General features: G+C 40.0%; 2 protein-coding genes across 6 annotated transcripts; one reads left to right on the top strand and one right to left on the bottom strand.

Annotated features, from left to right (window-relative positions):
- Positions 1-92: 92 nt before the first annotated feature.
- Positions 93-25,373, bottom strand: LOC145959587 (uncharacterized). 3 transcript variants are annotated; one of them, XM_083078573.1, is made up of 17 exons: positions 24,824-25,373; positions 23,573-23,879; positions 23,153-23,352; positions 22,397-22,561; positions 21,825-22,023; positions 19,969-21,510; positions 14,777-14,879; positions 13,927-14,084; positions 12,492-13,545; positions 11,800-12,056; positions 11,193-11,459; positions 10,675-10,854; positions 7,433-7,558; positions 6,094-6,321; positions 5,503-5,754; positions 3,432-3,562; positions 93-2,366 (listed from the first exon to the last, which is right to left on the bottom strand). In XM_083078573.1, exons 6-17 carry the CDS (start codon positions 20,069-20,071, stop codon positions 2,256-2,258), a joined length of 2,970 nt encoding a protein of 989 aa, XP_082934699.1. In that variant the 5' UTR covers positions 20,072-21,510; positions 21,825-22,023; positions 22,397-22,561; positions 23,153-23,352; positions 23,573-23,879; positions 24,824-25,373; the 3' UTR covers positions 93-2,255. The 3 variants fall into 3 exon arrangements, with proteins under 3 accessions (XP_082934699.1, XP_082934698.1, XP_082934700.1); XM_083078572.1 differs by having other exon boundaries at positions 13,888-14,084; positions 24,824-25,371; XM_083078574.1 differs by lacking the exon at positions 3,432-3,562 and having other exon boundaries at positions 13,888-14,084.
- Positions 791-25,389, top strand: LOC145959589 (transmembrane protein 53). 3 transcript variants are annotated; one of them, XM_083078579.1, is made up of 6 exons: positions 791-1,665; positions 21,296-21,525; positions 21,833-22,040; positions 22,399-22,551; positions 23,174-23,296; positions 23,608-25,389. In XM_083078579.1, the coding sequence occupies exons 2-6, from the start codon at positions 21,317-21,319 to the stop codon at positions 23,881-23,883; spliced, it is 969 nt and encodes a 322-aa protein (XP_082934705.1). In that variant the 5' UTR covers positions 791-1,665; positions 21,296-21,316; the 3' UTR covers positions 23,884-25,389. The 3 variants fall into 3 exon arrangements, with proteins under 3 accessions (XP_082934705.1, XP_082934704.1, XP_082934703.1); XM_083078578.1 differs by lacking the exon at positions 791-1,665 and having other exon boundaries at positions 16,310-21,525; positions 23,186-23,296; XM_083078577.1 differs by lacking the exon at positions 791-1,665 and having other exon boundaries at positions 16,323-21,525.
- The last annotated feature ends 613 nt before the right edge of the window (positions 25,390-26,002 follow it).

Genomic DNA, 26,002 nt, shown 5'->3' on the forward strand with positions numbered 1-26,002 from the left:
GTAGCAATATCTACAATATGATCGCATCTACCGTGACAATTTATGCAGTCTGGCGACTTTTTGTAATATACAAACGCACGCACATATGTATATGTATGTATACACCACGTATATATTTGATACATAAATTTTGTACATCTATAATAATATCGTACGATGACAATCGATCGTTTTTTTCGATAACAATGATATGCGAGTGACGTAGAGGAGAGTATTAATAAATAGTAAAATCTATCTGTGCCTTATCTACGCTATCGCAGACTCCGGAAAGAGGAAAGTTTACGTCGCACCCGCGGGGATAAACTTGGCGTCGGAACCAGAGACGCGAATCTTTTTTTAAGACTCCATCTTGTTGTCCATCTTGTTTCGAGGAGAGGAATCGATCGCTGAGTCAATTAGATTCCCGCGAACCTATTAAACGTTTAACCATCTTTATTCGCTTTGTGGCGCAAAATTACACTCGATGCGAGCTGAGCTTGTTTTACGGGTAGCTTGACTTCCTTCCTGGCTTAGCCCTTTGCGTTACCCTACCTCGCCACGAAACCATCGCGCGGTTAGAGACCGCGATTGTTAAACGCGCCGCTTGTTCTCGCAACTTCAGCATTATTAATTGATCGATGACGCAAGAGCGAGCGTTGTTGATACACGGAAATGAATATTAATAAGTTGCGTACCGCAAAAACACGTTCTTGTCGTTCATGTTTACCTGTCAATTTCATATACAATAACAGCGAACAGATGAGGAGAACTGCTGTAATTGACGCGCTGTAAATGTTAAGAAAATGATGTTTTTATCGGCTGTAAATATTATACATTGAGATATGAACGACTTTGTAGTTAAATGGCGGTTAATTATTCTTCGCGCCAACTGTATACAGACTTATTGCGTACTTGGAGATTACTTTTTACGTTTCCTGCAAACTCGCGAGAATTGCCTTAAGAATTTTTTTATTCATTATTTCTTTTTAATGTAATGTAGGTCGAAGGAAAAGACGACGATTTTTTTCCAACGATATACGCGAAATTACTAAAAGACGATGGAAAAAGATTGGCACGTAATTAAAAAAATTATAAAAAAGCAATTGTTAATTGGTAATTGCACCTTGAGAAAATCAACGGAACTTCAATCAGTCCTATTACGTAAAGAAACATGTGACATTATTTATCGAGAGATAAAATATTATATTAATATTCAAGATATTATTACACTGCTTATTTAATCTCGCGTGTATATCGATTGATAAGACGCTCAATAATTTCGACACCGATAGTACATATATTATACGTATATATATAACGCATTCGCATCTTTCCGCGTCAGTATTACCGTCGCTTAACATCGCGTCGCAAGTTCGCTCGTGTGTGACTTTGACAGAGACACAGCGCTGATCCTGTCTATTATGTAACCTGTCAGCTGGTGCATTCGATGAGAATCTTATTAGTGGGAAAAGGCCACAGCCTCGTTAATTATCGCGGAATATTTGGAGAATGTTACATCATATGGAAGTTCGCAATTCTCGCAGGTGGTGACATAACGCGCTGTTAATTTCCGTTTAACGCGGGACTCGATAACGCGAATTTCGCATTTACGTTACATTTCGCGGTATTACTATCTACCGGAGAGAGTGCAACCATCTGCGGTTGCGATAAAAATTATATTACAAGGTAAAATTATATTGCGCAGAGGAGGAGCGAGGGCACGAGTGCACAAAAATCGAGCCGCAAAATCAGACATTTAATTTTATTCGCTCTGGAAAGGCTCTTTCGAGGCTTTTAAATGTCTTTCTTTTTTTTTAAGAAATAAAATGTGCGTTTCCTACTTTCTCCTCTACGCAAAATATTATTATCTGCGCTATCGTTACGTTACGCTATCAAAAGTGGCAGTCGATAAGACTATCGAGCGCGATTACACTCGTCAGACATACTTCCATCCTGCTCTAAGAACTTTATCACCTCGCGCGAATGTCGAGGAAAGGGTAAAGGGGGGTTGCGCGTGTGGAAGGAGGGAGATATCCGTTCTTTGTCTCTTTTCTTCCACGTGTAACCTGCCGGACAAAACGGAATCCATTACGGGGCCTACGTAAGGAGACGTCCCGTAGTCCCGCAGGCATTTCCATTTATATTACCTTATCGTTATTCTTCCGCGTTGCTTCTCTCTTCCCCTCTTTGCTCGTTCGCTCAGTCTCTCTCTTTCTCTCCTCTCCTCTCCCTCTCCCCGTCGCGTCCCTGATCCTCGGTCCTGTCTCTCCAGCCGCTTATTCCCGACGAAGGACCACGGTGAAGACGCACTTGCTCGACCAACCAGCCTCGTCACTCGCCTCGTACTCGATCCTGTGGCCGCCGACGTCGAAGAGACGACCCGGGTTCTGTGCAAAAAAAATATCGCCGCCGATAAATCGCGGTAAGACGCGCTAAAACGATAAGAAGGGAGGAAATCCCGTGCGTGAAAATTCGCGGTGGAATTTACACGAAAATTTCGGCGCGCGTCAAGATCCCGCTTCCAAGGATTTAATCGTCGAAATTCGCATCTCTCGCGGTGGAAAATTACGCTTAACTAATTTCGCGGAGCTCACGAACGAATCCACTTTGCGAGAATCCGGACTCGCTCTCTCTCTTCGTATTTTGCGGTCCAAAAATTTACATAATTCATCAGACAAACCCACGCGGTTTCGGATTCATGAATGACGGGGACCGAGCTATAAAATTGGAGTAATAATTGACGTGCGTTAACAAATAAGCTAATTAAAGCGGCCAACAATATACGCTTATACGATGTCCCCTCGTTAATTTTCAGATTGAAGCTAATTAATCAGTCATTTGATGCGCCGTAAAAGAAATTGTAATTGTACGTACACTATCATACGATTATATCCTCTGCGTATTAAAGGGATTCGTATATGTGAATTCATTTTTATCCCGCTCATATTTGTACGGGAAATTTTCGCACATTTATAAAATGGCAATCTCTCGATGTTACGTCAGATAATATCACCTCGATAATGGGTGATTTCCGCGCTTGTAAAATTATTAATGATTACTGAAAATGGAGAAAATCGCTTTTCATCCAATTGCAATTGGGGCGATTATTAAACACGCGTAATGCGATGCATATCGTTGGAATACGTATCGAATATACATATCGAATGGATTTTTATAATGTCATGCATAAACATTGATACACTTGATTATCGAGATATCATCCAATTGTTGTTCATAACGTTACGCCGACAATATTAGAGACAAAAATCATAATTGCATAATTGCGATTATGACAATTATATAAACGCCAATTAATAAAAGTACAGGGGGAATATAATTGTAATTATTCGTACATGTAATTAATGGCATCGGGAAAAATCTAGTTTCAACGAGACAAGCGAAAACTGTATCTTCGCGATCGATGGAAATTTTACAGAGATATCCCATCTTACCTCATTATTACTGATCCGCGTCACCTTGACGTTATCCGTGAAGCTCGGCTCCGTCCACGTGATCGCAGTTCCATTTTTCCCGACGACTTCAATGTCCCCCGGACAATCTTTGACTTTCGGTGCCTCGCCGGCTAGAGTTCGGAGATTAGCAAATTGAAGTAACAGCTGATCCGCCGCGCTCGTTTCCCCGTCGTTGGGCGAGGAAATTGCGAGCCGTAAGAAAAGTCGTCGAATCGAAACGCAGGCGGCGTGTGAGAAAGTTCGATTTCCGCATCGTCGTCGAATGATGAATCGGCGAGTCGGAGTCGGCGAAAACGCGAGATTGTACAAGTGCAGACTCGCGTGTATGCGAGCGAAATTCAAATTTTCTCACACGCGCGTACCTTTACATCCCCAGACGAACGAACGGACCGAATGGAAAAATTATGTTTTCATAATCTTGCGAGAGAGAATGGGAGAAAAGGTGCACTTTGATCTTTCTGTATCGTGCGCTCATCGGTCTAGAAAAGCTGCTTATTCATGCGCCAAGTCCGCTGCTCGTTATGTGCGAGAAAGAAATAGCGATTCATCCTGCGTACAGACTTGTCCGCGATATCAGGCCGACATTCCTTGGAGAAAAGTTGGCTCGAATGTCAGTAATGAAGCTAGAGTACGCATCAAATTAGTTTCGTCGACTTATTTTTAGACACAAATAAGAGCTCTGTGCTCTTGTACAAGATTCGCTGAATGTATCCTCAAATGCCGCTCGATTGAAGAAGTTCGCATGCCAGCATGTTAAATCGTTTAAAAGAACCTTTTAGGAAAATGAACAGCAAGAGAGAGCTGTTCCTTTTATCTCGCAATCTTATATATTTTTGAAATATTTTTCAAATATTCTTCAAACGTCAAACAACATTTAAGATTATTGCATATCTTTTTAATTCCCATATAGACCAAGTAAAATAATGTATAACGAAGAGAAAGGCGAGTAATGAGTTTTTAGCTTAACAAGTATCGAGGTAATAATTTATCTCAACGAGCAAGTTTAGTCAGAATTGTGTAAGGATTTAACTCGCATGCGATACAACGAACTGGTGCAATGTATTTCGCTCACGTCTCGCTAGGATGCGCATTAAGGGGTGGACGGGGGCTGATGGAGGAGACGTAATATTCTTAAGGTGCATTTTAAAGGACGCCGGCATCACAAACGACGCGAGGGAAAACTTTTGTTGCGCGCCCGGAAGACGACCTAACAATTCGCCAAACTTGCGCGATACGTATGTATGTATTTTCTCGCCTCTTTTCCGACGCGAACGCGCAAAGTGTAATTGCTCGCTCTCACGGCAACTATCCTTCCGCGAAAATTCAGAATCTCGTGTATCGAGAAACGTAAACAAAGGGGAAATATTTCAATCTCACGCTGTTAATCATCGTGAAACTGTGGAGTTCACGGCTGCTATAAATGATGTACAGCGCTCTCCATTCTGTTGCAGTTTATTTAACGTGTGTTCTCCTTCACGATGGGATTAGCCGACCTATGTGTTATCCTCTATCCCCATCCGTTATTAATCAAGATTTGCAAGGTTCAAGAGACGTTTATCCGATACCTTCTGCAAAGTGCAATCTCTATAATCCGGATTAATTAATGTAGAGGGGTATGTGGATTAACCGAGAAGTATAAGCGATCTCCTCGAGTATGATTTCGTTTTTAGGGAGCTGATGTTTACGCGTGCAATTTAAATATTTTACACAACATTTATGAGTATCTTTTTTTTTTACAGCGAAGATTGAAAATTATTAACGAATTTGCATTACGAAAAAAATGCGCTCCATATTCTGCGTCGTTTGAACGAGAATTCAGATAATGGGATATGAATTAATTTTGAAAAATATACATGTATATACATATATTGTGTCGCGATGCGAGGTGAGGGTTGGCGTGCGCTTCCCGATACCGTATAATTACAAATTAATAATCGCCATTTCTCGCTCGTTACAGAGAACTGTCATTATCGTGAGCGCTCGAACGACGAGGAATCATCATCGTTATCGCGTCCGTACGTAATACGTCGTTAACACGCAGATTAATTACCTTTGACGATAATGCGTAACGCGCAGCTGGCCTGCTTCTTCGATACCGGGTGTCGCGCGAAGAACGTAATCTCGTGCACCCCGGGCTTCAGGCTGGCCTCGAGACGCGTGCCCCAGGATGGTCTCGATCGCACGTATCGAAACCAATCGAGATCTGTCGCCGGTTGATCGAAAGTCACAAACGCCTCGTCCCTCCCGGGCGGCAATTCGGCCACGACATCCCTCGGACACTCCAATCGAGGCTTGTTATATCCTGTCGCAAGGAACGTGCGAGATATTCTTTCTTTCCGATATCGTCGTCAATTTTTCTCACGCGACACTATGAAAAAGCGAACCACTCTCTCTTCGTGTCTTCCGTTAAAATATAAAAGGGCAGAACAGATTTTCCAATTTGGAGGGAATCTTTAAAAAATTCTTTATACTTTACTGGAAATTTATGCATCTGAATCCGTGTATAAAAGTGTGTCAGATCCAGATATCGATGTAGCTTTTAAACAAGATTGAGAAAAGAAAAGAAAGAACCAAGCCAAGCTATTTTTCTCGTCGAAATCTCGCGACGAAACATCTTTTATAGAAAATATTCCATACTCACGAATGCATCTTCCGTTCTCCGATCCATCCCAAGTGCCGTCGGAGCGACAGGTCAACTCGTATTCACCGCGAAGCTGATACCCACGGGGACACTTTAGAAAGCATCTCGTGCCGGGTCGATTGGGTACTTTTCGCCGGTCGCGCCATAACTTGGACGTGGCTAATCGGGAACATATTAAATAACCACGACCGACCGGATTTAACAGTGGACACGCGATGCTATTTATGTCTGGAACGGATGGAAAAACAAAATTATAACTTGTGCGTCATAATTTAATCATCCAGTGGAAATAATTAAGATAATATTATTTTGGAAAAAATCAGCGCCGTTTTTTTAAGAGATGAATTTTAAATATGATATAGATGACATCTTTAAAAATGTTGCTTTATTATGTTTAAAAAATAAAAAATAACATGTTCGATTTTTGAATCGAAACAGTTTCCTCACGAGGCATCGAAAATTGTAAAATGCTCTTATCAAATTGGCATTGAATAATTTAATGGCAAATGTCCAATTAAATTATTCATATCGAATATTGATATTCGTGTTGAAAGTTTAATTCGCGATATATTTAATAGAATGGTAGAATAAAAAAGATAGTATTTTTTTTTCAAAATAATATTATCTTAATATCAATAATATAGAAAATAATATCATCGTAATCACGGAAATAAACCGTGAATATTTAATGGCTGTTTATCGGCAAGAGATTCACTCATTCATCGTTCTTTTGTGGTAAATGCATCTGGCCTGAACCGACAGCGTGCACTAATGCGAACCCAACATTCACGTCTGGCTCATAAACCGCGCAGATTTCGCGCGTAATCTATGTACGTGCAGCAGAATCCTCGACATCGACGCAATACTATGTGTCAGCTGCCGCATCAGCCGCTTCTACATATCAAATACGATATGTACATGAGGCAAGGAATTACAAATACCAATGTGGCAGTGAGGGAGGAACCTATCCTAGGTGCTGAAGTCGCTCCTGCGTGACAGCTTTGCATAATGCCATCCTCGCAGATACATCGCGACTAACGGGTGCCGATACTCGTCCCAAAAACGCCTCTCGAAATTTATAAAGTTACACATAATTGAATGTTAAAAAGTTGCCACGAAAGTACGACGTTGAATTGAAACTTTTCGGATGGGAAGGAAGGGGAGTTAAATTGAAATTGGTCGAGGAACTCACGAAGGAAAAGGGCGACAGACGACGGAATACCCTATACATCGAACACATATACGTATACACACATATACGCGTGTTCAATCATACAACGGCATGTTTTGCGCGAGCATGAACGGAGCATGGAAAGTGATTTATCAAAGGAACACGTACCTACGCAGGATTTTCCATCGGATGACAGGGCTTTTTCATCCCCATCGCAAGCACAGAAGAAGCTACCGTCTGTATTCTCGCACACTTCCGTGCATCCACCGTTATCAACCGCGCATTCGTTGATATCTAAAAATAGAGAGTCCAATGAGAGTTTCATTTTCATAACGAGCCCTATTAAAGTATTGAAAATTATATTAAAAATCATATCAATTATCATGCGTCAATTATCCGAAAAGATACATCATCTTCATTAAACGCATCATTATTATTGTTACATTTTGAATTTAATCATTCCTTTCATTTTACAGTCGATCACACGTTACACGTATACTTTGCTACGAGTAATTTATAGACGCGAATTTAATCTAGATTCGATGCAATCACGCCTTCTTATACGAGCGTCGCGACAGCCCCTTAACAGATCAGATCAATCGTTTTCGCTACATCAAGCTTAAGTGTTATATACAAGGCTTCTTTCATTCGCGCCGTAATGACTCCTTCACCAGCGATCTCGGTCTTCTTTGGCCCCCGATCTGTCTTTCAATCGTCGGCGAGATTACGCTAAATTGACCGAAGTGGCCGAGTCGCTATTGCCTCGAGCACTCTCAATGATAGCCGAGAGCACTCGACTTTGCTTTCACGACGTATAAATCTGTGCGGAAATATACAGGGTGGACCATACAATCCCGAACATTTTAATTACAGCAACGGAATTAATTTAAAATTAATTTTTTTCCATTGATAATCGATTAAAGTTAAAATTGAGATTTTTGGGGCACTTTGTGTAGGCGGTCCGCAAATTAATACGTTTACTATCAAACAAAGTTTTTTGCAACAATAACGCGCAGCTGTCATTTATTATTATTCGTTAAAATTTATATTCGCATTTTTCCGTCCCGCACATTTTGCGTCGCTTTGGTAAATGTTTTAATGTGAATTTTAATATGAATTTTCATTTAATATGAATTCCCTCGTGAAAATAGGAAAGCGTATATATATATAGACAGAGTTTATTTGCTTATTTGAGAGGAATATTACTACCGCGAAAATTTCTTGTACCGAGAAAATCTTGCTCACGAGAGAAAGAAGAGAATTTTTTTCCTTCATCGTCGCTCCAGTTTCCCCCGAAATCCACACTCGGTACACTCGCTCCTTTAGCCGACACCTTGGCCGTTCTTTTCAAGTTTTCCAGAGATTGTAAGATCATCGCGATAGTCCACTTTCCTGGGACAAAATGCGTGAGTCTTTGCGGGCGAAATTAGAATCTCTTTGATGCGGGAAAATGGCGGAGATTTTTTCATAAACGCGACATTTCGCAGAATCATTCGAGCGCATGTTTCCCATTTCTTTTTATCTTCTTTCCATTTCAAGAAAATATTCTTAAACTTCTTCTGATCTTTTAAAGAGAATTTGGTATCTTATCGATGATGCGCGCGTTAAGTTTATGGTAAATTTTACGCGTTGCTCGCTCCATAGTTGCGGATTTTGATATTTTATACACACGTGTCCGCAACATCTCCGCTTCAATGCGACCGGATAATGCGGATCATCGTAGAATGCCGTCCACGTAAAATTCCCTCGCTATTTAACGACCGAGGTTGCGAGAAAAAAGGAGACGGAAATGGATTGAATTTCCGTGGAATAAGATTCGCAGACGTGCGAAGGTGAACGCCTGTGTAACGTTGTATCAACCGAGCTGTAATGTTCTTGTCGGTATTCACGACCGCGTCAATTGTAATTGACGGATTTACGCCCCGCGAAATTGGATTGCCAGTTACGAGTTTCAATGTATGTCGGCGGCGTGAGTTATATATATCGAAAGGGAGGCTGAGCGACGTCTCTTTTTTTTTTAAATTTTTAACGTGATAATAACTATAAAATGCGTACGAAAAAAATGTGTTTAAAAAATTTCGATTACAAATTCTAAAGTTCGCAATTTAAAAATACGTTCAATTTCGACATCCGCTCGTTTAAAGGGCGATATAGTAATCGCTCAAAATTATTATAAGAGTCTACAAAATTAAAATTAAATCTAATTATTAAATCTAATTATTATAAGAGTCTACAATTATAAACGTCTACAGAAATGCACAAAAATTTGATTACTATTTGTTTTATAATACATTATATCCGCGCAAAGAAAAAGAGAGGGAAAGAAAGAGGAAAAAAAAAATCACAAAAGCATTCCCCGTATAAAATGCCGATAAAAGCACTGCGTTTTTCCGATCGCGTTTGCGCGCGTCTCGCAAAACGGATTGCGGCGGGACTGCATTTGTGCAAACGGCGAGGAGCTGCTTCGAGATATTTGAAAGTATTGAGGGAGAAACTCGCACGGGACTCCCTAAGAAGGTTACTCTCTCGAGGAATGCACGATTGGCAAAAGAGAGAGAGAAAGGGTCCGTCTCTCTCTTTCTTTAAGAAGGGAGCCGGTAGTAATATAGGTATCGTCCTTGCGGGGCCATGAGATTACGATTCTTCGGTACTTTGCTCCTCGCCGCGGAGAGAAAGGGACGTGAGGTAACTCGGATTTCCTAAAGGAAATACTAAAGCCGCTGCGCACTTTCGTCCGGAATCGTACGAGGGAATCCTACGAGAGAATCGTCCGAGAGATGTTTGCGATCGAAGAAACTTAAATGGCGCGGATGTTGGTGCGAGCTTCGCCCGAGAAGAGCTCCAAGAGAGTTCGCAGAGTGCTTTTACGAAGTGAAGAGTAAAAAAATATATGGAGTACGAAAGACACGCGCGATAATAAAAAAAGTTGAAAAATTACGCAGCGTATATGTAGATTATAAATTATTGTAAGAGCTGAGAGTATATGATGCGAGCTTATATACGAGAGAAAAAAAGAAAGAGATATCGCGACGTAAGAATTTATATTAGGTTAACTTGACTTAAGCAGCCAAAAATTTATGTGGATTCATCCGTGCGCTCTCATTCGAGTATGGTATATCCGCGTCGCCCAACGATAAATTCAAGGATGTAGTCTCGCGTAAAACTAGCGGGAGAAATCTCATTCAAACTTTGACATATTTCTAATAACAGCTTTTAACGAGAATCGGATACGCAAACGAGTTTGAAATTATTGCAAAGTTATCGCCGTTATTGATGTATTATTAACGACGGGGAAATTATTTTTTAATCTTTTCGATTAACTATCTCAAACATAATAAATTATCGACACGGAAACTTTTTATATTCCAGCGACGAGGAAATTGAAATTTTTTTTCCATTATCCGACTCACCGATGCACGTTCCATAGGAAGTCTGTTCGTAACCCGGCAGGCAAGTGATGGACAGCCTGTCCAAAACTGGCTGATCCTTTAGCTCCATAGGTTGCGCGCATCGATAGGAACCCGGGGTATTGATGCATCCGTAGCGACAAAACTCCGTCTGAAGATCCGGCACCGAGCATTCGTCCACATCTACGGGAAGTGATTGTCATTTGTCAAAAACGCATCCCGATGCTTCTTCGCTGTAAAAATATTCCGCCGAATGAAATCCCGCGAATATTTGCACGCGGAATTTCGACTAAGTGCATCGCAGAGCGTCGATATGACATCGAGATTTATTTTCGTTTCGATTGCGTAAGCATAAAATGCCGTCCGTATAAATCGCATCCGGTCATCGCTCCGAGAGATGCCGTCGAAATTAAATTATTCTTAGAAAGAACTAATAGCTTTGGGATATTTTACGAGAAAGAGAGTTAAGTTAATAAGCGAAATTCCTTGGAAAATCGATCGCGTCTAATTAAGTTACCCGCCTTGACAAGTCTTCCAGTCATCCTCGAGGATGAAACCGTCGGGACAGAGGCAGAATACTCGACCCATCGTGGACAAACACGTGTGAGAGCATCCGGCATTGTTGACGCTGCACGGACCCGTGTGCTTGTCACGCTCGCATGTGTGATTGTCGGCGGCCAGCGATGCGTCCCGTAAACCCTCGCAGGAACATTTGTATCCTCCCACGAGATTTCGACAGGTGTCCTGGCAGGGGCCGTGCCCGTTGTTCAGCAAACATTCGTTGATGTCTACGCAATAAATAACGAGTAATATTTACACCGAACGATGATTTTTTATTCCGCACAAGTGTGATTTAACGTTGCGTGTGGATATTTTCTAGAGATATTTAAGTAATGTAAATCTGGTGCACATATTTTACACGAAAAGGATGAATTAAACAAGATATAAAGAGTCAAATTAAAATTCTGTGTTAAAGTTAAAGCGCGAAAATTACAAGCGTCCAAAATTGAAGTGGAATAAAAATGTTATATAAATTTCGTGTAAATTGCGCAAACGCGCAATAAAAATTTGCAGAAAAAAATCCGCGTTAATAATAATTACATGCTCGCGGTAAAAACGCGTGCTCACCGATGCATTTGTGATCATCTACCAATCTGAATCCTTCGTAGCAGGAGCAGACGGGACGGCCGTTAATTTCGTTGCAATCGTGCTCGCAGAATGCCTCGGCGCATATCCCGTCCGGGTTTTGCTTGATCTCGCACTTTGGCACCTGTCCGAGCCACTGACGACTCCTGCAGACTAATCGGCTCGTGGAGGATACCATACGGTAGCCTGGCACACACTCGTAATCGGCTTCCAAATACTCGTGCCCCGGGGTCGAGGACCTTTATAATTATGATGAAAACAAGCAAACGGTTATTTTTACGGTAAAATTCAATTTTATGTAAATTTTACATTAACGTCAAATGGATAGGATAAATGTATTTTTCGATCCTTTCGCGTTGCGAAAGAGGAGTTTTTATCGTCGAGATTGTGGAGTAAATCTCCGATTAAATTCTTTCATTATCATTATCTAAATAATTAAATAAAGTGTATCAAACTAGTTTCTTATTATTTTATAATTTTTCAAATAAAAAGGTATAGAAAATCGAATTGAAAATGCCCGCAGAATCTGATTATTGAAATCAGAACGCGTAAAACACATTTCTGGAACATCACGTATACAGTTCACCTTGCGACCGTGTAAATCGTTGATGCCAAGATTATCCCGTGCATTGAATTACGGATGCCAGAAGATAAAGGGAAGGAGGAGCACTTACTTTACATATTTGATCAGAGCGTGGCGCGATAGAGGCGCCGGCAGGAACGTCCCGTTTATGCAAGATAAGTCCCCGTTGGTGCTGTCGTCCTGCATCGTGCTTGTGACTTCCGTGCCTGTTTCTTCGTCGCTCTCGTCCGAATTAATTATCGGCTTTCTCGGCGGATGAGGACCGGAGGTGCGAGGAATCGGCGGCGGTGGCTCGCGCGACAACGACGCCGGTTTCAGCCTCATGTAAGCGTTATAGTCCTTCAACGTCCTCTCCAGCACTTCATTCTCCAGATCCAGGATCGGTAGATCCTCCTTGGTCCTCGAATAGCCCAGCATCTTCTCGGCGTCGTAACGCGAGCTCCCGAAATCAATTTTGCCGTCCGTCGAAGCGTCCTCGTCCATACTTTTCTCATCGACTTCCCTCGATTCGCCATTTCGTCCGGTCGATTTCTTCGGGGAATTATCGAAGATACCATCGTCCAGAGTCGACGGGTCCTTGGACGCAGACTTGGAAATCTCCATCTCGAGCTGTTTGGAGAATTCCCTCTCCACTGTGTCAGCTACGTAAACGTTACGACGAGGCGTCGTTCTTGTTAGCCTCTTGGTCACCTTAAGCGTCGAATGACGCTGGAGACTCGACGACGTTGTAGCACCATCGACAACTTCCGTCAACGAGGTCAAACGATCGGCGGTCGACGAGTTTTCGGTGGAGCGTTTGATCGTGTCGATCCCTTCGAGCCTTGACGAGAGACCCTCGACGTCCTGTCGCTTGTCATTTTGTCGCGAGCTCTTGCCGCCTCCTCTATTACGTCCCTTCCTGTCTTTCTTTTTCCGTTTTCGTCGCTCCGCGCGGGATTTTCGCGCTTCTCGACTCCTCGACCTTGACTTTGAGGAAGGATCATTTCTCTTGCGCGACGATTGATCCCGCTTGTCCGATATCTCGTTCTCGCGACTATCCTCGGTAATGTCGTGTGCGCGATCCTCGACGCTGGAAGTCTTACTTCTACGACGTTTCTTGCGCGTTCGATTTCCAAAATTGCCCTCTTGTTGCTTGTTCAAGCTTGCTGTCGGCAATAGAACAAAAGTAGATGACCAATAAAAACGTATTGTCACAGCTAAAACGATAAATTGGACTGAGCGCGTATAATAAACGGTTATAACCGATTGGCGAAATTTTTCCCGTTTAAATTTATTCTATTTCTCTGTTTAAACATGTGGAATATACAACGGTCTGTCTGAATAACACGCGTATTTACGTAAAGAGGAAACATTTTTGGAATAACACCCGGAGACACACAATCGTTTAGATGTCATACATCACTCGAAATATGTTTTCGTTTAGTTGCCAATTTTTTTATCCCCGCGATACACACTTTTCATGATTAAAAGGTCGCGATTTTACTCACTGACATTTACGTTTCGCCGAAGAAGCGGAATTTTCGCACCATTTTCCGACCAAAGGGGATGCTTGTTGCCTTCATCGCCGCGGGTTCCCGCCCTCGCTTCCATCTCCATCGCCCCCGGCTCCTTGATAACACCTCGCGACGAAAGCATCCTTCTGTTTTTCTCGAGCACCTCCATTCCCTCGGAAGATGCGTCCCGGCTAATAGATAACAATAGCTCTAAACATCTTTGTTCTCGCGAGAAATAAGAGATCTAAAAGAGGTGCTGCTAAACAGTCCGCTAAATAAAATGATCGAAAGCACAAAGAGAATCGCGCTCAAGTAATTGAAGCGTTTCGAGATACATTTTAATTGCTTTTTAATTGCTTAAAAAATTTGTTTTCTCAGGGACAAAGTCGAATCGTTTTAAATTTCTTTTTTAAATTTTCATAAATCTCGAATAATCTTTTTTAAATTTCCATAGAAAGATTCTTGCTAACAACTGTAGTTCAATATTATAGTTGGCAGTAAAGGGCGATATAAATCCAATAACAACTGCAAAGTGCGTATAAATAATTTCAGCAACAATCGAATTCTTTCTCGCGAACATTATGTAATTATTGATCAGTCCAATGTATGTTACTTTGATGATACTATTACGATAAACCTTTGATCCTATAATTACAGTAGAGCTATAATTACAGGGTGTAACTCTATTAAAGATATTCCGTGACATCTCCCATTCGATCAAAGCACGTGTTATCGAACTGAGAGAGATCCAGTGGATCCTCGTAAAGAATCTCGTTTCTCGAGCTGGGTTTTCTTCATCGTATTACATTCGGAAGGAAAAGTCCAGCGAGAAGCGGTAGATTTTACGACCGAGAAGACCTCAGGCTATATCGATATACTTTACCTATACTGCTGATGGGTTTGCAGGGTGCGCGACTCGTCGCTGGAAAGATCCGATCTCCTCCTGTCCCCGGATGTACCGCGTGCCTCGGCATTTTGGCAGAGTCCTGTAAACGAGCGGATTTGACCTTAAGCCGATCGGCCGAGGCGGCAAGCGATACGAGCACGAGGGGTGAGAATACGGGCGAGATGAGGGACGAGGGAGGGCGGAAAGGGGGGGAGACTCTTCCCGTAACTGCATCTCCGCGGGCGTTGCAGGCAGCGAGGCGAAAATGCGGAAGTTCTATTGTGAAGTTTGCCGGAGTCGTGCACTTGGCCACGAGTGGGTCGGGAAACTTCGACTGTTACTACAATGAAACTCCGCCACGCGGAACTACGGAAGTCATCGGTCCCCGGCCGTCATTTCGCTTCGTCGAGCGAAGCGTTCGTCGCCGATATGGAAATTCTTTAATGTGCGAAGACGGCGATAAAATCGAGTCGAGATGAGAGGAGACGAGGGAAAAAAAGAAACGGAAAAGTACGGTCCCGGCGACAGGAGGGAATAAAAGATTTCTAAAGGAACGAGCGAGAGATGCCTTAATTTTTCGGGGGATGTTCTTTCGATGACTATTTAAAATGTTTTAAATTTTCATGCGGCGAGGATTTATATGGAGGATCCTTCGCGGATAAAAGAACGCGCTTCCTTCTAGAATACAATTTTTTTTTAATGGACCTGCAATTTTTTTTCATATTCTTTCATGCAGCAAATGAATCTCGCTAACGAGGAGATGCCTGTCGGATGCCCGGAAAAGTTTTGTGGATTATACTCGAAACTTTCGCGAAGGATCTCAATTCGCAGAAGAAGCGAAACTGGGTGCATTTTCCCCCGCCGTTTCGGCGAAAAGAGCTCGGCGAGAAAAGCATCTTCAATTAATCTAGATGATATCAAGTGGCAATTGGTATATAATCCAGCGATAATCGATTTTCTCTTCATTGTTGCCGCTTTATGCGAAACTGTTAAGGAACACGAGACGGCCGAGTATTCGCGCAAGAAACTAAAGATATTTTAAGAAGAAAGAAATTACATATCTCTCACAAAATAATTCACTCGTGAGCATTTTATGTATTTAAACATATTTATTTAAACATGCTTTAATTTATTTTAAAAAAATAATTATTAATATTTATTATAAAATTAATTATTAATATTTATAATTAATTTATAAATTATTTATAAATAATAATTTATAAATTATAATTAATTTATTAATTATAATTTTTATATATATATAATATATTATATATAAATTATAATTTATATATATTTATAAATAAATTATAATTATAAATTATAATTTATAAATATATATAAATTATAATTAATAAATTAATTATAATTTATAAATATATATAATTTATAAAAGAAAGATTTAAAAAATTAGTATTTTTTAAAATAAATTATAATTAATAAATTAATTATAATTTATTTAAAAAATATTAATTTTTTAAATCTTTCTTTTTAATATTAATATTTAAAATTAATGCATTTAATTTCAATATTTAATAATTCATTATAGTGCTATTTAATGTAAAATATATATAAAGTATACATATAAATAAACGAAAGTAATAAATGATAATTTATTTTTTACGGAATATTCGTAGTGTATTTTAGCGTTCGCTTTTTAGCGTGTCTGCAACATAACTATTGCTTTGAGAAGCCTCATTTATTATCGATTGTCTTTTCTGCGCCGCGGTTTAGCGGAAATATAAAACAATAGAATGTGTGCGACACAGCGGAAGAAAGGGGGGAGAGAGAGAGAGAGAGAAGAAAACTGGCAGAAGCAATTAAAGCGAGCAACTAAGCTTTGCCGTAGGCAGCGGAGAGTAATTCGTTCGTTTCTCCATCGTAATAGTTCTGGCCAAACAGAGAGTGGGAATCCTGTCGCAAAAGTTTAATTAAATTCAATCAGCGGTAAACGATGTCCGTATAATATTCAATTGACGATAAACCGCATTCCGCGTTTTGACCTTACCTTGTCGGATGATTAATGCACGAATGTACGAGGAGACGTGAAAAGTTGAAGATTCGCGCGTAATTTGCAAAACGAGCATCAACATGGCTGCTACGCCTTCGACGAGACGAAGCAATTTGGAGAAGAGCACGCGTGTTTCAACGTTTGACAGTCGTCGGAGGGTCGAAATCAACAATCGAGATAATACTTGAATATTTCATCCATATTCCCACGCTACGACGACAAAAACTAACGTTGATTCATGACGCATTACGCTAGCGTCCGCGTGAATAAATGAGGATATTTCGGAGGACACGTTCTAGTCGCACGTGCGCTGGTAATTTTTCATTTGCCGCCTACGAGCGAGCGCTCCCGGAGCGACATTTCGCGTCTGTAATATTCACGGATCATCACCTTTAAATTTACATTTCGCGGAAACATCAACATCAGCCGGGTCGAACCTGAACGCGTCGTGTTTCGAGGATTTCGATTATTAGTTCTTACGCTCGAATCCCCTGGATGTATTTCGATCTATTTTCTCGCGATCGACTTGTATTAATCGCGCTAATTCGACATCGAGCGAGAAACGTACGATGGCGATGGCGATAATTTCGGATTCAGGACGGATAATCGACGCGCCCGGAATAATTCGGGATCAATGGCGCTTTAAGGGCGCTCCTCGGAATTTGCCGCGACACCTGGCAAACGCCACTTATCGTTCACCTGCAAGCACGATAAGCCCGCAACGTCACAAGGGAGTTTCCCCATCAACTTGTATTGCGCTAATGCACGAAACGCCCCTCGTCGGTTGATCCCTTGTCAATTTTCGCTTATGACACACGACGCTTGGGAGACGAGATTACCTCCGGTATAACGTTGCATCGCCAATCGAACGAGATGAATTTCCGCCGGTAAAGCTCGACTAAAAGGACCTTTCCCTCTCGCGTAAAGGATAAATATTCCTCTCCAAAGAATATTCCCCGACCGAGTTGGCGATCGATAAGGAACGATGGCGCGGCGCTTCCTATAATTATTCCACATTTACGCGCTAAGCTTTTCTCCTTTTCATGGCACGATCATTCATTCAACTTTTGACGACTATCTACGGAAAGGGAAGTATGAGAAAAACCGATTACGAGGAGATTACATTTACGTCGCAGAAATTACAGATGCATTGATAAAATTTCGAATTTAAAAGAATGATTAGGAATTATGTGAATATCAAATTCCCTTTTTCATGCGCGATAAATAAGACGTCCCGACTTGTTATAATTACGATAATCTTAATTAGATGCGGTAAAATTTATAATCATCGCGCAATAGTTGACGAACAATAAGAAAAACTAAAATATATATTTTTCAAACGTGCCTTAAAATGCACAAGTCTTTTCTCCATCTCTCGTACAATTTCTGTAAAAAAACTCCTTTTAAATTATTAATGAGACGCATTAAAACATATAAAAAATACATTAGAAATATGTATGCATGTTTCATCCCGTAAATCTTGTACCATTTTGTTAATCCTGTTCCGCGCAGAGAATATGCAACGACGTAATTACATGCGAATATACCAACTGTGCCAACAAGCGCATAAATCCTAAACGAGTTAAGTGGCGAAGTTAGATTGCCCGGCATTCATTGTTTTTTTCGCTGGTGAGCGAAACACACACACACACACACATACACATGTACCCACGGAAAGAGAGAAAGGGGGAAAGTCCGTTTAATGTTAATTCGTAAATCTGCTAATACGCGTCCAGCGGCAAAACTAATTACATCAAGCTATAGAAAGACATCCGGACGAGGATGAGGGCGGGCTGGCATTTCATTGTGATTGCACGGTCCACAATGCACCGTGAAAATTAACAGACCGCGCTTCAAGTCGCTCGTAGCGGGAAAGCTGAGGTTGAAATGAAGTTTCTCGTCGCTCTGCGCGACTAGAGAATTTCCCCCAAGATGTAGCGAACTATTTTTCACTTTTAAGATACGAGCCATCGAGCGGAAAAAATGGTATGGGACATATTTTTTCACGTTTCAGAGAATAAAAGTATGAAAGAAATTTTTTAATGTAAATAAGTGCTGTGCTTTTTTCCATGTCATTCTTTTATATTATGAAAGAGATAAAAGGATCTCTGAGAGAGACAAGTGTCGACAAGTGTGTGTGTGTGTGTGTGTTTTGCATTATTCCGGAATAAGCATCTCCTGTTAAAAATGGTACACGACTTATTATTACTTTACATCAATGTTTAACTGCTCGTATAATAAATAAATTGGATCAAATAATAATTCTTAAATTTTCTAGATATAGATTTGATTAAATAATAATTCTCAGATTTTTAAGACACAGACTAAAGCGATTAAAATTGAAATCTCGGTTGGCTAATCTCGGAAGCGAATTAATACAGTGTATTTAAAAATTGCAAGACTAAAAAATTTGTGCATATTTTTACAGTATTCTATTCTCATAATATTATATTTTTTTATAAATATATAAGCTTTAACTCTTAAATATTAGAGCTCAAATAAATTTTTTTAACTCTTTATTTTCCAGACACCGTATAAATTAAAACGCAAAGGCAGGCTGACACGTTCTGAAATTGAATCAAATTTTGTCAGCTTTAAAAGGAAAAAGATTGATTATTATCAAAAGCTACAGACAGGTTACATATTAATAAATTGTTATTTCTTATTAATTCTATAGTATCTTTTTAATTTATGCTTTCATATTTTCAAATGGAATAACTTAATTAATAATTAACTTGTATAATAACAGTTTAGCCAATTAATTTAATTTAGTTTAAAAATATATAATTTAATAATTAAAGATAAAATTGTTATTACAAATTATTTATTAATCAAGTAATCTAATTTATGATAATAATTATTCGCACTGTATATAAAGATAAAAAATTTTATCTAATTATCAAACGATGAAACATCAAATATAAAAAGACATCAAATATAAAAATTGTTTCCACAACATTAAATATACGAATATATTAATGATATGTGTGTGTGCAATGATTGCATAAATAATACTTTGTGATGAAAAAATTACACACTTTTAATCGATAAAAAATTGGAAGGAAACCATGACTGTTCGCTATTTTTGCAGCAAGGAAACATTGAAATTTCTCAAAAGAATTTCTAGTTTCTTCCATCGAAATCTTTCCATCAAAAACTAAAAAAAAGATGCACTTACCGAACGGCGGAACAATTGCCACGAGAAACAAAACGGCACAAGCGAGCCTCGCGTGGCTCGTACGTTTCTCGATGCACATAACGTGATGTCGTTGACACGACATGCGTTGAAACGCTCGTACCGTGTCGCGCGACCGCTCGCGTGGCTCTGAATGTTCCGCGTTAGAGATTTCGCGTTTCAAACGTTCTCTCTCCTTCTCTTTCTCTCTCTCTCCGTCATCGCTCGGATCCTCATCTCGCGCTTTGCGCGTCGCGGGACCGGCCGGCGGCGGCGCACAGCCCGGATGCTGCGAGCGGTCCAGCGGGACGCCTGCACGATGGCAATTCGTTCTACGACCTCGCCAACCGTCCGCTGTTGGCGCCACTCACCTGAAATCGGGAAAGATTGTCATGAATTGCACGAGAACCCACGCTCTTATCATAGGGAAACGCTATTACAGATCCCTTCCTTCCTATTAATTCATCGAACAATTTGATTATTAATCGAAGAAATTGTTAAATGATGATTAATGTGAACAGTCGAGGAATTAAATAATACTATTATAGAGACACGGTTGAAAAAATTGTGTAAAAGTTATCCGATCTTTATTTTGATAAAAGAGTTTGAAAAGCTTCTTGTTTGATGAACTTTATGTCATTCTATTATTTTCATTCCATTTTTTTAAACTACGTATTTTTATCATCTGCAGTATCAAGCATGTTTTATTCAAGTTTTCAATTTTAATATACTTTTTAATGTTTAGCGATTTATATGATTCTTATCTAGAATTATTATTCGACGATTTTCATATAATTTCAAAGTTGAAATTTCATAATATTAATAGTACGCATCGTATTTACACATCGTATTTACACGTCGTATAAATTGAGATTAATACAATTCTGATGAATTTAAATTTGCGTGAATACGCGAAAATAATTTCTTTATATTTATTTATGACAATAAAAAGAAATGTCGCATTTTTCGAACGTTGAAAACAGATTTTCTTTCGGGCATGATGATATGTACTTGTGGTTTTTATAATATACGAGTACAATCCGGTCCTACAACGCGCGCGTTCACATGCGCCGTCGTCCTCACCATCACCGACCCAGCTCCTGTAACTCCCTCGGATATCGATCCTCCGGTACGCGTTCGCGCGTTTCGAACGACGCAAGTTCGGGTTCAAGCCATAGTAGAGGGATACCACCCTCCCGGCGAAGGTAGTTTATGCCCAGCGCCATCCCTCTTCACCCCCGATCGCGTCCTCTTCCTCTTTCTCTCTCTCCCTGTCTCTCTCTCTCTCTATCCTCCCCTCTCTATCCTCCCCTTTCGTCCTCATGAACAGGAGGCACGGCAATCGGGCAAGATGAGCGACCAGGAGGATCTGGATTATTACATCATGTTCCCATCGTTTCCGCCATCTCCGAAGGATCCGACGCTGACCGGGCAGGATCAACGGGAGGAATTTGTGTTTGTGTACGAGGAGGACAAGCGACCGGTCGTGATCTTGCTAGGATGGGCCGGCTGTCAGGACCGATACCTGGCCAAGTATAGCGCGATCTACGAAGAGAAAAGGTATTTCGATCAGTATCTTTATTTTATGCAAAGAATCGGTCTCGCGAACAAGGACAATCGCGAGACGAGACGCGATTAAATCCTCAAGAGAGATGGAAATACTCGTATGCCGGACATTATCTTGATAGTATTTCGCGTATTTGTATACATAAGGGCGATATCTCTAAATCATGACGTATAATTGGCGAAAATGATTTCAAAATAGAACGAAATGTGTCGAGTCGATGAAATTATTGTAGCGTTCTCTTCGTCAAATTTTCGAGTTTTATGAATTAGGGTAAACAGTGATCGATGCGCACCTTTGCAGTTGCATTACGCTGCGTTATACGGCGCCGGTGGAATGCCTGTTTTGGCGCCGGGACAAGATGCCGTACATCGGCAAGCGGTTGCTGCAAGTGATCACCGACAAGCGATTGAACGAGCATCCGATATTCTTCCACGTCTTCAGCAACGGTGGCGCGTTCCTATATCAGCACATCAGTCTCGCGATGCAAAAGGCTAACACGTTGTTCAAGGTAGAAAATACAATGCGATACAAAAAATTGTTATATATCTTTCCAAGCGGATGTAAAATGACTCGCTGACATATCCCTCTAACTTTTACATGTCATGTTTTCCCACGAGATCGTTGTCAATTATTCTTTAACGACTTTATATCGCTACCATGTTATTTTCAACAATAAATAATTAATTAATTAACTAGAAATTACAAATCTGTTAAAATGAAACTTAAAATTAAATAAGGAGCAAAATTTTGTTAGAAATCGCAAGCTGTACGGATGTCAAATTATGTATCTGATGTCTCTCACCCGATATAATAACGTAATATTGATTAATTGACAATATAAAGTATCTCTGATTGTGGAATTACAGATCAGGGGAGTGATATTCGACAGTGCGCCTGGCGAGAGAAGAATAACGGCTCTTTTCAAGGCAATCAGCGCGATCATCGGTGGTCATCCTCTCACGAATCTACCGATGTCAATCGTCCTCACGTTCTTCCTCTCCGTACTCTGGTTCTTTGAGGTAAATGGACCTTCCAGAGAAAGATAGGGATGTATGTGGGAGGAGGTCGGACGTGTCTTTACGCCCATTTGATCAACGAGCGACAGAATCCATCCGTGGCAACGGCATTGACGCATATCCTGTGGAGAGAGCATTCACACATTTTTCAGCCTAACGAATAATTGCTAGAAAACAATATTCGCAGACTAGAAAAATATGTGAGGCGCAAGTGGCTGGATCGGGAATCGAACCCGAGTCTTTCGCTTTCCGGGCAACTGCTCTAGACCACTGAGTTATCCAGACCTCACACCTAATGCTGCTTTTTAACACAGTGATATGCGACTCCAGAGCGATGTTGGTATCTCACTCGATGGATGCAAAGCCGATTGCCACGGAGGATTCCTGAAAGGTCGCTCGCTGACCAAATAAGTGCCGGTGGATTTGTTACAAATATGTATCAAAATTATCTATAATTCTCATCGCCTTGCAATGATCTTGAGATTGAGCAGGCAGGTCAAAAATGGCAGTTTTTATCCATTTTACACTCCATCGCAATAAAAATATCGAGTATATTTGTCATGCAATAATGAAAATTATATATTATATTCATGTATTCGCTTACATGTCAATTTATAATCATCAGGTAATTGCGCAGGCATTCAGTAGATCGCCCATTCCGACAAATCCGATCGCCCTCGCCGAGGAAGCCTATTCCTGGCCTCAACTGTTTCTGTATTCCAACAGCGATACCCTGATTCCGGCGTCTGTGAGTTTCGTTCATTTTTACCTCAATAATTCCCTTTTTTGGATTTTTATATTCATCTTTAAATTTAATAAATTTTTTTAATATAAGAGAATACATAACGAAAAGAAGATGCCTAAAAGTTTATTCTTTATTTATATAAAAATTTCGCTCTTGTCAAATACCCTGGACGTAACGAAAAAAATCTTTTGTTGCAAAGAAGATTCGCAAAATCAACGCCATTATTAGCGACAAATTATTCTGATGCCATAATAAACCATTTGAAATCTATTCTTTTACCTGATAAATCTCACGTATCTGAAATCTGTCATCAGGACGTCGAGAAGTTCGCTAGTCGGCGAGCTGAACGGGGCGTAAACGTGCAGCTGGTCCTGTTTACCAATTCGCCGCATGTCAAGCACTATGCGACTTACCGCGATGTCTACGTCAACACCGTGTGCAGCTTCATCCACGAATGCCTGACCTCGCCGAGCCCGTCGAGGAGCCTGATGGATATTCGCGACGAGGATCGCGGCTCCCAGAATTACGATGCCCCGAGCCTCACCAAGCGCGTTGTGTTGCCCCATGAGGCCACCAAGCAGCAGAACTAGAAAAATCGAGAGACGCTATTATTAGATAAAATAGTCACCCGCTATGTGGAATATCGCGCTGGAGGCGGCGCAGGTTTTACGGGTGCAAGGAAGAGAGGATCTCTATTAATTACAATTCTTATATATACATTTTATAAGAAAAATCTATAAAGCACGAGTGAAAAGATAAAAGAAATCGCTTGGAATCCGTGATTACGATCTCTTAATTTTCGATTGTTATTCAAATTGTTAATTTTTAATCATTAGTAGAATACATCTTTTTATTAAGTTAAAAAAATAAATTAGCGAGAAAGTTAAAAAAAAAGGAATGGTTGATTATATAAATGAAGTAAACTGAAAAGAGAAATAAAGATTCTCTCAAAAATTTTAAAAGCAATTCCCGTTTTCGAAGATTAAGAGTTGCAAAATTACACGGAATAAATTCCTCGCGATTCTCATTTTATATGATAACGAGGCGATGTCCGAGATGCTGGAAACGGTGCTACGTCTGTTGATGCATAGAGCTATTTTATATGAAGGTGGATTATTATTTTCGAAAAATTATTCAAATGAAAAACGTGAATTTTTCATGAACTAAGCGAGAATGCACACACGGTGGCGTAAGATCTTTAAAGTTTTGTTCGTTGTATTTCGACATAAAAATTTAATTAAAATAGAAAGATTTTTATCAATGCTAATTTTAACTTTTATCAATACATTTATTCTCTATTTTGCGATAATTATTAATTTTCGCGTGTAACTTGAATATAACGCATACTCTAATTTCCTGCGATTAGTAAAACTTTCGAGACACATAGTGCCGCTATAATTTTCAGCAGATGAGAAACGAGATGCCTAAATTATGTGCACTGTTTGCGGCATCGTGAGCCTTGTCAAAATTCCGTAATTTTTCGCAAAAACCGATACTGCGTCCTCTCTCCTTTGCCTCAGTTTCCTTTACGTTATGCCCGTCCCAGCTTGATTCTTCCTCTTTTTTTCGTCATTTCTTCCGCCACCGCGTGTCCGAGCGATCGTTATTTTAGAAGCTCGTAGACACGAATGCATTGTTTTATGCATCTCGCATAAAACGGTCCGAATAATTGTCCGAATCTTGCTCGTCAGGATCAGAATGCGTATTTTTCTTCAATTAAAATGACGCGAGAACGATTCGAAGATTTGAAGAGGTTTCTGGAGAAAATCATGCAACGCAATGTTATCGCTTTTTTTCCTACGCAAAGAAAAGAACCCGCACAAAAGAATCAAGCTGGACTTGATTTAGCTTTCGCAATTCACGATCCGAGTACATGATAGTACTTAATCAACTCGGAAAAAAAAATAAAGAATTCTTCTTTCGTGTCCTGAATTATAACAGTGATAAAAACTTTCGGAAACCTCGATGCTCGAGAGTATAGTTGTATTAGAATAAATCTCTCGTTAAAATACACATCTCTATACAAATAATATAAATAATATAAATATATTTTGATCTGTCGATTAGAGTTATATGAATAAAGACTGATAAATACATATAAAGTCTCATTTTCATTTCCTTTGCATGTTGCATATTACAAACTGATAAATTCGCTCCTAGAGTTCATATCGATAATATATATATTTCAGTGTTTTGTTTTTTATTAATTATATCAAATATCGCTTTTAATATTTTTTTCATTTAACGTTAAGTTAAAAAGGTTATCCATCAATGCGCAATACACGATTGACAAACTTACTCATTTTCATCCAAGCATTGCTTGGTCCCTAACTTGCTTAGAAGCGAATTGAGCTTCGAGAAATAATTTCTTAAAATTTAGAAAGAACTTAAAGCTCGTCAATTTTGAATGAGAATTAAAATTTTTTTAAACATCTAATTACATATTAACTTCTTTTGTCACAACGAATTTAAACTTTTTCTATTCCAAGGAGCAAAATTGTGAAAAGTATAATAGAATTAACGCCTTGAGTGTCTTCATAGAGAAAGCGGAACAACAAAAACAACAAGAAGAAACATTGCCGGAACATGAGGTCAAACTGAAAGGCAAATTAACTGCTCTCTCTACAACAAAGTGGGTACAAGAGAATCCTAAATATTTAAATGCACACATAAATACATGATGATTTTCAACAGCTTGAGAAAATCACA

Source organism: Camponotus vicinus, unplaced genomic scaffold (assembly GCF_025532165.1).
Source record: "Camponotus vicinus isolate PSW18456_S1 unplaced genomic scaffold, iyCamVici1.0 SCAF_1, whole genome shotgun sequence".
In the NCBI taxonomy this organism is placed as follows: domain Eukaryota; kingdom Metazoa; phylum Arthropoda; class Insecta; order Hymenoptera; family Formicidae; genus Camponotus; species Camponotus vicinus.